A 16,745-nucleotide genomic window follows, 5' to 3' on the forward strand; every position below is an offset into this window, starting at 1 on the left:
TTTATATGCAATGTTTTGCATTACAACATAATGCTTTTAAAAATGCTACTAGTTAAACAAATAGGAGAATTTAAGGTGTCACAATACAAAGATTTTTTCCCTACAATCACTAACCTTTAAAATGCTGTAACTTTCTTTAGAATGCATAAACATTAATAAAAGAGGTATATATAGATAGATAAAAGATTAATCTTTTAAATGAATGCAATATTTTTATTATGCAATTATTATGTAATTAGTGGCAAATTATCGGTCAGTTCACTTGAATGAATTTAGCTCTGTCATCTCTTTTACTATACTGAAAATTGTAACGTAATCTTAATCAACACATTATGGGCTTCAAAAGGGTGTCTCAAAATGTCCCTATGGTATGCCATTCTCTCATAAATCACTAATTAGTGTAAACATCCTAACCACATAAAAGAAGATAATGTTTGAATATGTGTAAAATTTGTTCTATACATTCAATCTGAAATCTGAGACACCTTTTGTAGATAATGGCCATAGGAACAACATATAACAAAATCAGCCCTCTAGGGATACCTATGCAGAAGCTAATTTCAATTGAAAGTGGAAATTTCATGAAAAATATTTAAGGCACAGTTAACATTATAATTGATTACATAATTGTAGCATACTACTAACATTGCATTAATTTGAGAGAGTAATCTGTTAGCTATCCATAACTACCACATTTATAAATTTTCAAGCAATATTAAGAAAGTTACAGCATTTTAAAACTTGGGAGTTGTTGGAGTTATGAAATCTTTGTATTGTGCTACCTTAAAGGAAGTTAGTATAGGTGGTGTTTGTTATAGATTGCTTTTCAAGTTTTGTTTTACAGGTTGTCCTGAAGTTTGGCATGGTTTTGTTGATCTCATGATTGGCATGATTGGCATAAATATAGCAACCATTGAACCAGATTTAACTGGTGGGTCAGGAAACCGTTCTTCAATAGAAGTAAAAATTGAAAATACAGATTTGAAATCTAATAAGGAGCAAATGATAGCACAGTCCATTGTATTTTCATTTCTGCAACAAAAACTGCATCCTGAGTTTGTAAACCATTTAATTCCAAGCATTGGTATATCAAAAGAGATGTTAGTTATATACTACTATGATTGTAAAAATGATGTACTTATTGAAAGTTCTCAGATGCCTTACATTCAAGATGAAAAACTGTGTATTCCGACCATAGTTGCTTTGTGGTTAGCATTGAATTTCAAGTACTTTTGTTCTGGTATAACCAAGGGCATGAATAACTCCAGTTACAAAGCAGGCTTCTTTGAACAAGTTGATGAAAAATTAAATCTGTATATGAATGTTAATATGCCATGTGGTAAGCACTATTCAAAGGAGGATAATACCTGGACATGGTTAGGAAAGCCAATAGAAGATGAACCTGCAGAAAAAGTCAAAGATATTAATAAGTTAGAACCTTGGTGAAATTTCTCATTTAGACAAAAACTTAATGTACACCATTGATCTTCTTTTTCCTGCCTAATCAACATCTTCTTTACCAATCAAAGAACAATACTTTATTTTGGATCTTCTTCAAGTGTTGTTGTCTATGTCTGCAGTAGTAAATAAAAGTTTCAGGTCAAAAGATTGATGAACATATGTTTTCCTACTTAAGGCACTCTTGCAAAACGAGGATATCTTCAATCAAGATGATTTTTAATGCAACTGCTCACATTTTCCTGTGAAAAAAATGTGACATAAGTCGCCACTTTGTGTTTAAAGACCCTGACACTTCATTGTTAACAAATCGTAAATGGTAGATTCCATTTGAATGGGTAAAAACCAGAACCTGATTGGCAGGTCTAAAAACAGGAAAGTTATTTTTTTATACATTTTTAAAACTCTATAAAACTTAAACTAAAAACTGCATATATATATATATAGCAAAGAAGTGATTTTTATTAACTTTATTGGTATATTTATTTGAAATATGTGATGTTGTATCTAGGCAATATTTTTTAGGGAAAATATTGATTTAAGTTGAAATGATAGAGCATTATTTTGAGTTGGAATTTACTCTTGTCCACTTACTGTATAACTTGAAAACAGCAACTGATAAACACACCTGGTCTTCAGTTATGATCACAGTACCATTAAACTATTTAAATGAGGGTGAGTCCCCTGGGTAACCCCCCACCACTTGTAATTTGAGAATGTTCTTAATATCTTGTAAATGGTTGTGATCCCCACCCCTATTTAAACCATATATATTCTTGTTTGGGACAATAAAACTTTGGCAAATGAAATATAGCGCGAGTCCCTTGGGTCTTGACTTCTTAAGACTGGAGTTTGATGTGTCTTAAAATTTTCATGAAATTAACCGAAATTTGAATTGTAAAGTTAAGTATTAAATTTACAAGCACTTCTTTGTTTCATTGTAAAGTTTATTTCATTGTCTTTTTGAAAATGTTAAGTTATTTGTAGTAAAGTCATTTATACATCATAGAACCAAAGGTCTTAGTGCATTTAGATAACCAGCAACATAACTATGAAATCGCAAACCGGAAGATCAAGTAAGCTTGTGTAAACCTTAAGTGTATATTTTCTGCACTTATTTTATAGAAACATTTATGAATCAATACATTTAACAAGCAGTGTAAATTAACTTTCAAATCATACTGGGAAAGACATTTTTCCGACCGGAAGTTAAAAATTAACTCCCTTATTTTAAACCAAAATTGTGGAGAAACCTTATATTTTTTTTTATCATTTAACACTAGAAATAACATTTCAAACCAAATTTTAATATTTTTATATCAAAATAAATTTTTAGAAGTGTAAAATTCTTCAATTAATAAATGACATGACAACAGCCACAATAAAATAAAGATATATATAAAACAGATTTTAACACCCTTACATGATTCTCAAATTTTTCAAACACAGATAGGTAAATCAAACTACCTAATATAATAATTTGATTACATTAATTCAAGATAGAAAGAAGAAGAAGAGGTATGATTGCCATTAAGACAGCTATCCACAAACGACCAAATGACACAGAAATTAACAACTATAGGTGACCGTACGGCCTTCAACAAGGATCGATGAGCAAAGCCCACACCACATAGTCAGTTTTAAAAGGCCCTGAAATGAAGTCCAGAATTGTTTGATATTTGTTAGTCCTCTAACAGGATTAATAGAGTTCTATGGTGTTTTACTACGTTGGAAAAAATTTGGATGCACAAATAAATTGAATTCCCCACAAAATCAACATTCAACACTTTGCTTTTCCAGACAGCTTCAGCTTAACTTTTTTAAGTGAGATGTCACGCAAGACTAACATATGTCGCTCATCCTTGACCTCATCTTAGTGATTAAGTTTGAAAAATCTAGCTTCTACAGTTCCGTTAATAATTGTACATTGTATTTTTTTCTCATTAATTAGAAGTTATGGGTCGACTGTATTTGGTATCACATACCTTTAAATATTTACTTGAATTTCTAACATATGTCACCTGGATTTGACCTTATGATCAACATGTTAACCTTTGTGTTGTCAAGAAAAATATTCTTTGTTTACAAATACCCCAACTTATAATAATGTGTTTCGCAAGTAAGAATTGTTTCAATCGAATCTTATCTAGCCTTTATAATATGACTAAATGTGACAGCAGAAATACATGCCCAATATGAGCGACGCCATAACGAATTGGATGACCATTGCGGAATATCAGTTTCAAAGATGACGAGCCTGCAGATGACAACGGGTATGTTCAAAGTATCGTTAGCACTGTCTGCATTAAATACAATTTCAACCTTCATTCGTTGACAGATGGTTGCAGTAAATAAAGAATATATTAAACCAAGGATTATATTAATGTTCATCATTTAAAACTTGTATAGACACCCTATTTACATTGGATTACCGTTGTGGCATATCTGTTTCATAGAGGTCAACAAAAATGTTCAACGGTTGTTCATTGCATTTCCAACCGCATGTTCTTTGAAACATTTTTATTTCTAATTCGTTCTGTTATAAGCAAATACAAACGAGTTTCACATGTGAAGCAGACACTCAAACCTCTACCGGATTACATTGTTCCACTACCGGATAAAATTCTCGATAAATCTATACTTAGCGCAGACTCAGAGATGTACATAATAATGGCTGTTAAAACACACCTCCCACGTAAATCCACATATATCGTAACCTGTGTGCAACCGCTATAACGATTTCCCGATGTAAAAATTTACAATTAAAAACCCCTACTGAACCATTATTCCGATTTTGAGGCATAACAAAAAGAATAACTAATAATGCATTTTTAGACTTATATCTCGAATTTGACATACACACTCATCCCAGTACCAGAGTATATGACAAACGAGACGATTTTAATTTTGATATAATAAATATCTTTACCTTGGTAGCTATATACCAACTTCACCTGCATACGGGATATACATTTCCCAACTTATTTGATATTCAAGAGCTTGCAGCTCCTACTCAGACTTTGTAAAACGTCACCAGTGTCTGAGCAGAAAGTTGATGAACCAGGGGTATGTCAACGAACGTCTCATCCTTTTCATTAAAATGTTCACCAGAAGGTACCAAGACCTTGTTGATAAATATTTCGTATCGACTTCACAAATAATACATGATTGTCTTGATGTATAGATTATGTGTGCTGACGTTGTTTATCATCTTAACAACGTGTTATATTGTTTTTTCATTTGTTGTTGTTCTATAATTATTATTACTTTTACTCTTTTGATTGTTTTTGTGATATCCATTGACGTGGCTCGCTACTAATACATCCCGTCAATGTCTTTGTACTATCTTTCATTTTTGCTGGTGTGTTTGTATTTGCGACTTTTCTTTTTTTTTTTTTGGTTCACATAACGTGACTCTGCACTTTAAAATAACCCGTCATTATGTTATTCTTCTATTAAATGTCATTATGTTATAGTTCTATTATAAATTAGAAAATACGTTAAACGACAAACAACTAAATTATTTTAATCAATTAGTGGTACTAACTATTTTTGGATTCTGAGAAATTCTAAATATCGGTCTATTTTTGAAAATAATTCTAACATACTTTTGATTTTTAACCCTGTATACCAACATTTCCCTCTGAAGTTATAAAATTGTTTTGTGTAAACATCATGATCATTGAACGACAAAATTTCTTCCTATATGACGTATAAATTTTCTGAAGTCATACACGCGAAGCAATGCATATGTTTTTAATTTGATAGATGCTTGTGTGCCTTTTAAGTAAAATTGTTTGTTTTATAATTGTAACACAGTGATGACTGCTACTATACCCATATTTTGACTATTTTATTTATTATGTCTGTTTTGTTCACGCATCGTTGTAAATATAACGGATTTGAATGAGACTGTTGTAAAAGTGAAAGGTTTAGCGCTATAAAACCAGGTTTAATCCACCATTTTCTGCATTTGAAAATGCCTGTACCAAGTCAGGAACATGACAGTTATCGTCCATTCGTTTGATGTGTTTGGTCATTTGATTTGCCATGTGATTAGGGACTTTCCGATTAAATTTTCCTCGGAGTTCAGCATTTTTGTGATTTTACATTTTAGAGATGGAAAAATGAAAATATCAAAATAAATAACAATTTCGGGAATTACATTAATGTTTTTTGCGCATTAACGTCATTTTAAAACACGACATCATACGAATGAAAACGACAAAGCTGAATGGTTAACCATTTCGTTTTCCTTTTTTACTTGGATAATATTGCATTGAAATAATATTTGAGGTAGGTGATACTTTTTTTCTATTCTATTGCATTATTCACACATTTTCTGATTTGAGCAAGTCAACAATTTGAATCTGTCGATCATTAGAAAACGTCAACAGTAAATTTGACTGTTGCTTACGAGAAAGCAAATGTAAATTAAAAATAGCAAATGTTGGGTTTGAGAATTAAAAGAATTAATCACTTTTTTCTAGCGGTAATTTAAGAAATGATTCATGCAAGGTATATATTCCTTAGATGTTTTGTACATTTATCTAACAGTTGGTAAAATAGACAGACATACAAACGGCATATCACCCTTGCTTCAGATTCTTAATGACAGTATTTGTCCTTTTAGAATCAAAATAATTCGCTAAGGCTGCGGATAAGATTTGAATATCACGGCCCAGGCCATGCGTAAATATCTAACAAATCTATGGCTTCCATGAATTGTTTCTGAAATGAATTATCTGAACGGTTCTGTATTTGCCACAGTGTCATCAAGTTGACAAATATGGTTATACTTTTTGGACCTTTTGGATTATAACTCTTCATCTTTTCTATATGCTTTGGATTTCAAATATTTTGGCCACGAGCATCACTGAAGAGACATGAATTGTCGAAATGCGCATCTGGTGCAACAAAATTGGTACCGTTGATTTTATTGTTACAGATTTAGGTACATAAAGGATAGGATTTAAAGCATAAAGAGATGTTAATCAAAGTTTTATTGAAATGGTTGTTATCAATGATAGATAACCTAAAGGCCTTCAAAAATATGAAAAACCCGTACAGTGTTCTCGTCTTAAAAAAGTTCCGACATGAACAATGTGAAACGTCTGACAAAATAAACGGACTAATTAAAAAAAAAAAAAACTACAATTAACGAAAAACTAATGTGACAGTCATGAAACAAAGCAACAACTGAATTACATGCTCTTGATTTGTTAAAGGTGGAAAATATTTTCTATAGGAGAAGCAGAATAACTTGTCTTTAAAACCACATATACAGTAGATACATTTGGTAGCTTATTAAGTATTTAACAAATCATATGAAAAGGGTTTACTTTATATAAACAAATATTTAATAATATATAATAAAGTTTTTTTGAAACATCAGGCTGACTCGAAATCAGCAACAGTTTGACATGAGTGAAGTCAGGATGAATTGTATAATACAAATGACAGCAATTTGAAAACTTTTTGTTATTCATATTGTTTTGTAAATCATTTCAGTAGTTGTGATACCTTAATCAGACTGGTACAACAAAATTATTTGACCGCATCAACCAAACTTACCATATTTGCATTATATACATGTAGCCGCAAAGTAAATCAGTAGGGTATCACCAACTCAGTAGTCAGCACTTCGGTGTTGACATGAATATCAATTATATGGTCATTTTTATAAATTTTCTGTTTACAAAACTTTGAATTTTTCGAAAAACTAAGGATTTTCTTACCCCAGGAGTAGATTACCTTAGCCGTATTTGGCACAACTTTTTGGAATTTTGGGTCCTCAATGCTCCTCAACTTTGTATTTGTTTTGGCTTTTTAACTATTTTGATCTGAGCGTCACTGATGAGTCTTATGTAGACGAAACGCGCGTCTGGCGTATAAACTTATAATCCTGGTACTTTTGATAACTATTATATGTTTATGTCAAGACAACTTTATTAATACAAATGACACTACTATTGGAACACAATGATGCAAAATTTTCCCACAACCAATTTTGATTGCACGCATGTCCTCTTTTTATTCAGAATATTGATTCAGAATATTGTCTTGCAAAAAAATCAGACGTTTTGAGACCTCAAGCTGACTTGTATAAGAAAATTATTAGACTGCATAAACCAAACAAATTATATTGGCACTATATTATGTAAATATATATATGCATGTACCTGCATAGTAAATTAGTTATATTTTTGTTGATACCGCAATCAATCATCGATTATTTTAAATACATTTTCGGAAAATATGTTTCTACAAAATAAGATGTTGACCAATATTTAAAAACAATTATAATCAAGATACCTTATGCACAAAGGAACAATCTTTTAAAATATGCCTGTCAACAACACAGGGATAAAGGAACGGCGAACAAATAATTCATTCATTGGGACATTGTACTCCCAATGGTTTGAGAAATGTATAAAAGAGGCAAACGTGGTCAGAAAATGCATTATATAAATATAAAAAAGTCAATTAATGCATTCAATAAGAATGAAGGCAAAATCAACAGTTTAACAGTTTACAGAAACATGAATAATCTTACTTAGTAAATATTTGAAAAGGTTAACTAAGGTAAATAGAATATGAACAAAAGTTAAAATCACAAAAATAATGAATTCCAAGAAAAATTCAAAATGGAAAGCCCATAATCAAATGGCAAAATCAAATGACAAAACACACCAAACTGGCATATTTTTGACTTGGCACAGGCATTTTCAAATGTTTGACTGTTTGACACACTTTCAAAAGCAGTGAATAAAAACTCCGTCGGAATATGCAAACATACTAAAATTCTTAAGAGGATGAATATTTGAAAGAACTGTTATATTGGAGTGAATTACACATTTTGGCTTTTTGGCCATATTCAGCAAAATAAAATCGGTTTCAACAAAATGAATGGTTCAGGTATAGAGAAATTACAAATAACTCTCACGGCAGCAATCATTTATTTATTCTTTGAAGTGTTCTTCGTTGTTCATCTTTATTCGAATTCATTGCTGACAAAAATTTGAGAGAGACACTTTTAAAAGTGAAAACTTGAACACGACATTGTTATTTTAATTAGGTGTAAATACCCATAAATTCCGTTTGTTACTAATTTTTCGCGTTTAAAGTCCTTCCGTGAACTTATCTAGATAAGTTAAAATTTGTACATATTGTGTTTAAAATGAAAGTAAACATCAGAATTATACTAACACCAAAAAAACTGTTAAAATATATCGCGTTTAAAAGATAAACTCCTGTGGAAAAAAAAGGTTTCAATATAGATTTTAATTTTTACCTATGTCCGAATGCACTCCTTTTCATTAATGGAAATTCAATTTCACAAGCTTCCAAAGCAATTATCTGAACACAAAACAGCATGTATTTGCATGCATATATATATTATAAGTAATTTGTTTAATATGTACAATTGTGATTTAGAAATAACTTTTGATCAGTATTGTCACAGGTGTTGTATTTTTGACTTTCTCTACTCAGTCATATTTTTTTTGGTTACTGATATGCACAATCAACAGAAAAAATAATATTGTTTTACATATAACAAAGGCACAAGATTCAACATTTTGAAATTGATACCATTACTGGCGTCAAAAATGTAACCACAAAATTAAAAAAAAGTTCTTTTGATACAATATAAGTTACTTGGTCTATAACGGTCACATGAACATTCCCAATAGCGCTTAAAATGTTTCGGTTTACAATGTTAAAAATGATCACACAATTTTGTAATAGTGCCAGGATTATAATTTAATACGCCAGACGCGCGTTGCTTCTACATAAGACTCGTCAATGACACTCATATCAATAGTTATAGAGCCAAACAAGTACAAAGTTGAAGAGCATTGATAACTCAAAATTCCAAAATGTTATGCCAAATACGGCTAAGATAATCTATTCCTGGGATAAGAAAATCCTTAGTTTTTCGAAATATTCAAAAAACCTCAAAAATTTGGGCGCTATTTGGATAGCAAGTCTTTTTTAGATTAACACTTTCAAAAAATTGTTTTAAATATAAAACTACAAGTTCCACACATCATAGGGTTTCCAATATTCGCCTCTGAGCGCATTTGATGAAAGTAAATCTAGAAAAGCGCCGCGGATGCATGCAATTAGGATAGTGTTGTATTCTTTTTACAGCACTGTGTCATGCCATACCGCTGTGCCGTCTTATTGAGAGGGTATCACCAGATCAATCGGTGCCGATATCATTGATTACCAACTAATCACTAAAATTGTCCATTATTAAATTTGTAAATTAATAATTAAGGTTTTGCTCTCGCAGTCAAAGTTAGCATGAAAAGGACTTGGCTATCATATTTTTTAGTTTCTGTTTGTCATATACCACTTTAACTGTGTCGGTTTTTATAAAAAAAAAAAATAAAAAAAAAAAGAACTTAAGATGCATACCATTTATGAAGTGATGTTTTAAATTTTGGGGGTTAAATTATGTGTTTCCTACATATCCTATGTGTATCTTCAATTAGTACGATGCACTATCTTGCCTTGATCTCCATTTATGTTTTTATAACCATGCAAACGGATTTCTCAAAATTGAATATTGTTAAGTATTACTAGAGAATTTTAGGTTGTTGACGTACGTAATACGTAACATACCTTAACATTTAAAAAAATGCTCATTGTTATCTCCCGTTGACCTTTTAACATGTAAATTAAACCAAAATCATATACTTTGACGTACGTAATACACCTTAACTTTGTCGTTGTAAAATTGTGTTTGTCTCCCTTTCTACATTTAGTTCATATCTATCTAAAATAGCGTATTATACGACCGAACGTTTACACTGGTATTATATCTGAACGTAAGAAAATGCCAACTCTGTTCGCAAGGGACACAGGTATATTTTTTAAATGTTAAGGTATGTTACGTATTACGTACGTCAACAACCTAAAATTCTCTAGTAATACTTAACAATATTCAATTTTGAGAAATCCGTTTGCATGGTTATAAAAACATAAATGGAGATCAAGGCAAGATAGTGCATCGTACTAATTGAAGATACACATAGGATATGTAGGAAACACATAATTTAACCCCCAAAATTTAAAACATCACTTCATAAATGGTATGCATCTTAAGTTCTTTTTTTTTTTATTTTTTTTTTTATAAAAACCGACACAGTTAAAGTGGTATATGACAAACAGAAACTAAAAAATATGATAGCCAAGTCCTTTTCATGCTAACTTTGACTGCGAGAGCAAAACCTTAATTATTAATTTACAAATTTAATAATGGACAATTTTAGTGATTAGTTGGTAATCAATGATATCGGCACCGATTGATCTGGTGATACCCTCTCAATAAGACGGCACAGCGGTATGGCATGACACAGTGCTGTAAAAAGAATACAACACTATCCTAATTGCATGCATCCGCGGCGCTTTTCTAGATTTACTTTCATCAAATGCGCTCAGAGGCGAATATTGGAAACCCTATGATGTGTGGAACTTGTAGTTTTACCGGTGCCACATGTGGAGCAGGATCTGCTTACCCTTCCGGAGCACCTGAGATCACCCCTAGTTTTTGGTGGGGTTCGTGTTGTTTATTCTTTAGTTTTCTATGTTGTGTCATGTGTACTATTGTTTTTCTGTTTGTCTTTTTCATTTTTAGCCATGGCGTTGTCAGTTTGTTTTAGATTTATGAGTTTGACTGTCCCTTTGGTATCTTTCGTCCCTCTTGAATGATATGCAGTTAAAAATGTTTCCTATTTTCATTCTTTCCAACTAATTTGTGAATATCGCGTGCCGTGTTGAGCGAGTATACGGAAAACTTAGTTTTTGAACAAATTTATTCTAAAAAGGATAAAAGTTGATCAAAGATGAAGGACATTGTACAAGTTCAGTAATTTAGATAAATGTATACATGTAGGTTGTAGTGGTTTTTTTTCTAATATTGAGGCATATTGAAATACCCGGATTATTTTATCATTAGATCGTTTTGGGTGTTATTTTATTTGATTGCCATTAACATGAGTAAAGGCTTTTGTTAATATTTGTAAAAAAAACCAAACATATTTTTTTTGTCTTATGATTCAGATTTTTTTTTTAATATTAATAATCTGTGTCGTGTGTGCCACAATCTATCAAGAAAATTTTTACCTTGAAAATTCATTATGGTAAGTGAAGAAAAACATATTGCTGTGTGATAAATTTGCCATGTTTAGGATCCTTCGAAGGATGCAGATTCGAGAGTGTCAACAGGTTTGTTACGAACGGACAGACCTACGGACCGACAGCGCAATTAAAGGTAGCATTGTGTTACTATTACCCTTCGAAGCATCCCTGGTGGAAGGTAATTACTTTAGAAAAAGAAAGCTGTCGCGGCTGAAAAGTCTTTAACATGCATGTTAAATGACTGTGAAACAAAAAAAATGTTTAGAATTTTCAGTTTTTACATTTCAATTTTCAGATCACAGCCCGTACTGTAATGTATATCAGTTGAGTCTGTTCAAATCTCACTCACCTACACGAGTTGGTATAAAAACTAGAGGCTCTAAAGAGCCTGTGTCGCTCACCGTGGTCTATGTGAATATTAAACAAAGGAAGTAGATGGATTCATTACACATTGTGTTTTGGTGATTGTGATGTGTTTGTACATCTTACTTTAATGAACATTCTTGCTGCTTACAATTATCCCTAACTATAATGAACTTGGCCCAGTAGTTTCACTGAACAATTGTTAAAAATTGACTATAAAGGACAATAATTTTTAAGGGTGACCATTTCAGTCATGTTGACTTATTTGTTAATCTTACTTTGCTGATTATTATTGCTGTTTACAGTTTATCTCTATCTATAATAATATTCAAGATAATAACCAAAAACAGCAAAATTTCCTTAAAATTACCAGTTCAGGGACAGCAACCCAACAACTGGTTGACCGATTCATCTTAAAATTTCAGGGCAGATAGATCTTGACCTGATATACAATTTTACATCGTCAGATTTGCTCTTAATGAGTTATAAGCCAAAAACTGCATTTGACCCCTATGTTCTAGTTATAGCCATGGCGGCCATCTTGGTTTCATGGCCGGGTCACCGGACACATTTTCTTAACTAGATACACCAAAGATGATAATGGCCAAGTTTGGATTGATTTGGCCCAGTAGTTTCAGAGGCGAATATTTTTGTAAAAGATTACTAAGATTTACAGAAAAAAAAATTGACTATGAAGGGCAATAACTCCTTAAGGGGTCAACTGACCATTTTGGTCATGTTGACTTATTTGTAAATCCTACTTTGCTGAATATTATTGAATGCTGTTAACAGTTTATCTCCGTCGATAATGATATTCAAGATAATAACCAAAAACAGCAAAATTTCCTTAAAATTACCAATTCAGGGGCAGCAACCCAACAACGGGTCGTCCGGTTCATTTGAAAATTAAAGGGCAGATAAATCTTGACCTGATAAACAAATTTACTCCATGTCAGATTTGCTCTAAATGCTTTGTTTTTTTAGTTTTAAGCCAAAAATTGCATTTTACTACTATGTTCTTTTTTTAGCCATGGCGGCCATTTTGGCTAGTTGGCCAAGTCGCGCCACACATTATTTAAACTAGATACTCCAATGATGATTGTGGCCAAGTTTGGTTTTATTTGGCACAGTAGTTTCAGAGGAGAAGGTTGTTGTAAAGGTTAACGACGACAGACGACGACGACAACGGACGACGGATGCAAAATGATGGGAAAAGCTCACTTGGCCCTTCGGGCCAGGTGAGCTAAAAATGAAAAGGAATCGTACTTTCTAATTTTACCGCAAGGACTGTAATTTGCATAATTGACTGAAAAGGTTTTTAAATATGGACAATTTTATTTTGTAAGAACGAAATAAAAACAAATCTTTCATGGCCTCATTCTGCAACCATTGGAGCAGCTTGTTCTTCACTAAGATTATTTATAAATTCTGCCCTTCTCTTTGCAAGTCCAACACATCATTAACAATACACGAGAGTTAACCTTTACACTTGTCAACCTGTCGACCTATGCATTTACCGATTTTCAACATGTTGATCTGTCAATCTGTTAACATTGAGCCATCACACTTGTCAACCTGTCGACCTGTTAACCGGTCAACCTATCATGCATTTTTCGACTTTACAACATATCGACCTGTCAACCTTTTAACCTTCACACTTGCCAACTGGTCAACCTATCGTGCATTTATCGTCTTTACAACAGGTCGACCTGTCAACCTGTCGACCTTAACACTTGTCAACCTTTTAGGCCTTTCTAGGGTCAACTTGTCAACCTTTCTTGTGTAAACATGTCGACCTTTTACTCTGTCAACGTATGTACAAACATGACTACACCTATTTACTTCTTTACTAAAACCGATGGAACTACAGTACCGTTTATCTTAATTGACTCGACCTTCAATGATGAGGTATAGTCAAATAGTTGAACTCCTTTCCGTCAGTTCGATAGAATGCCTACCATGCAGACTTATTTGTATTCTGGTATAGTGAGGTCGATAATTCGCTCAATCTTGAGAAGGAAGACGGACAAAAAAAAAATATTGACATTCATATAACAAAAACATTTGTGGTAAATTATTTATCTCTAAATGTGTTATTTTTTTTATTTTTTGTACACCTTATACTTTCGTCCAATGTTTTTGATAAGGATGCAACCCCTTTATTTTTAGGGGAGGGGTGCATAGATAAACTTTTAAGACAAAATTTTTATTGAGCTTGCTTTTATTTTGTCTAAGCTTGCCAACCTATGAGTTTTTTCTATGTTCCAATCATCTTGTTTTGCGGCCAATTTTTGGTTTTGCCCTTTGATTTTGTAAATACTTTTCCAAACTTGGTGTCATCATAAATCCTAGGGTCCTGCCTATTTGTTTCAAATTTGATCTAGCCTCCTACAAAATAGATATGATTGTATGAAAAGAACCTTATGTTTAACGCATAAATATAGATCAATCATACATTGTCTCGAAATATCAATGCTTAGAAACAGCCTCGCTTTCTTCCTGTTTCTAAGCCTGTACAAATAACATTGATATTTCAAGACAATTTATGGTTATTCTGTATTTAATTTGTAATTAAGTCATCGATCATTTAGATAAAAAAATTATGGGGGAGGGGAGACTCTGTCTGACGACGTGGAAATTTTGTTTTGAATATTATCTAATGAGCAGAAATATCTTGATTTTAAATTCCCAGTAACCCCGACCCACTCCCCCACCCCAAAAAAGTCGAAGGGTCCGTGCCTGTTACATGAATGTTATTTTAGAATTAAAACAAAATTATACCTATCCTGAAATACAGAACCGGCGAAGGGAGACAACCACAATTTAAATTAAATCTAATAAGTCCGTATAATTATTAGCCTAAGTTTCTTGCGTTAACGTACGTAAGTTTCGTTTGAAACGTAAAATTCTCTACTATGACTCATTTCGATACGTCAATAAAAACGACACTGATTAGAAATTATAGGATCAAAATTGGATTTTGATAACCAAAACATAAAAAGAAAAGAATTGAGCAAATAGGGATCTGAATCGGTTGTATAATAAGAATCGTAATGTTTCATGATGTAAGACGGACCCCGCCATCAATTACTGTATCTCGTTTGTAGTTCCAGAGATATATATTCATATAGCCCACGCTATTTGAACTTACAATGGCAATTATTGAAATGCAAATTATATTAACCTAATCAGGTACAAATCCTTTTTTATGTTTATTTCAATGTGTACTATAATAAGCAAAATTTCCACACCGTACAACCACTATATTGACCTTGTTGATACATGATTTTAATTTCAACATTAGCATTTACAGATGTTCGCCACAGAAATTTCTGTGGCGAACATTAAGAGTATGTTTTTTATTTCATTAAAAATCAAAGGAACTGCAATTCTAAAGAATTGTTATTTTTAATCATATATATAACATGTTAAATTAAGAATCTCATCAATATAAATTCAAATCAAGAAACATGAAACAAAATAAATTGAAAGAGTATACATTATTAAATTGAAGGTACTATTATTGTCTGTTACGGAACACCGGATACCTTATATTACAATGTAAGCTGACAACGAATATATCTGTATGTTTATGTTTATGTTATGCATCATATGATATGAAGTACACATGTTCGTGACCACGTATCAATAGTTAGTGCATAATTTTGTAATAGACGGATTGGATAAGAAAGACGATGATATCAACAAATCATATCCTATTCATCGCGATTGGGAAGTAACAAAGCCGTAAATTACAATCGCCCACGCAATTCGGTCACTAACTCCTTTTCTTCATATATATACCATCCGATAAAACCCAGATGTGTGCCCACACAATCAGGTGATAATCGAGGTCAAGTAGATATATGTTTGTATAGAAAAAATGCCATGTTTATATTTCCGATATCAATAACACCATATTTTAACGTCTGCGTTTTGTTTATTTCTACCTTATCAATGCTGACACAAAACTAACCTCTTCACCTGAACTCGGATGCAAATTTCATTGAATCACATCTGGAATATTCTATTAAAACGTTATCTGTGTTTTAGGAAATTCAGAAAAAAGTTGAATTAATTGTTGTTTTTATATACTGATTTTTTCACTAGGGATACATAATCATCCTCAGGTCAATACATATCCTAATAAATAAACGTATTTTATCAAAAGCCAGGTATTCACATTCAGTAAAACAATTTGATGCGTTTACCTTTAATACATTGTTAATAAGAAATATTTGGCTTTTAATTACATTAAAGAATTCAATGATTTGAAGGTCAATAACATTGAATCAGCTGCTATTGAAGTCATGGAATAACATTTTGTGCTTTACATGAATGGTTACGCACTTTCATGTATGTCATCCTCAATCTAAAGACCAATTTATGCTATTACGTAAACGGTTTTTATAAACCTGTTTTTTGAAAACAGTCTACATATGAGGATCAAATACAATATGTTAATCGAATGAAATAGTAAACCCCAAAAAAGTGTTATTGATAGAAAAAGTTTTAAGACGCATTAATGAAGAAAAAATGCTTACCGTTTTGCTACTGGTTCTAGCAACATGCACAATAGTGAAATAAATGTCAACGAAATTTCGATTCACATATTCTGTGTTCTTGTCTCACGCGATATCATAACCACTTGTCTACGAAAACAGTTAAACATTTTACCTGCTTGTATTTTGAAACAAGTCATTTGATTTAAAAGAATTACATTTTTTGTTTACGTCTGCTTATAATATGTATTTCCTTTTTGGTATTATGGATTG

The 16,745-nt window shown here is 32.0% G+C and overlaps 1 protein-coding gene across 1 annotated transcript in view; it reads left to right on the top strand.

Moving 5' to 3' along the window:
* LOC139529060 (uncharacterized) overlaps positions 1–1,616 on the top strand; it is a 70,957-nt gene extending 69,341 nt beyond the window's left edge. Inside the window, exon 3 of the mRNA XM_071325303.1 lies at positions 845–1,616. Coding sequence (XP_071181404.1) covers positions 845–1,446 — 602 coding nt within the window. The 3' untranslated portion in view covers positions 1,447–1,616. The remainder of the gene's footprint in view (positions 1–844) is intronic.
* Positions 1,617–16,745: the final 15,129 nt, after the last annotated feature.

Source organism: Mytilus edulis, chromosome 6 (assembly GCF_963676685.1).
Source record: "Mytilus edulis chromosome 6, xbMytEdul2.2, whole genome shotgun sequence".
NCBI lineage: Eukaryota > Metazoa > Mollusca > Bivalvia > Mytilida > Mytilidae > Mytilus > Mytilus edulis.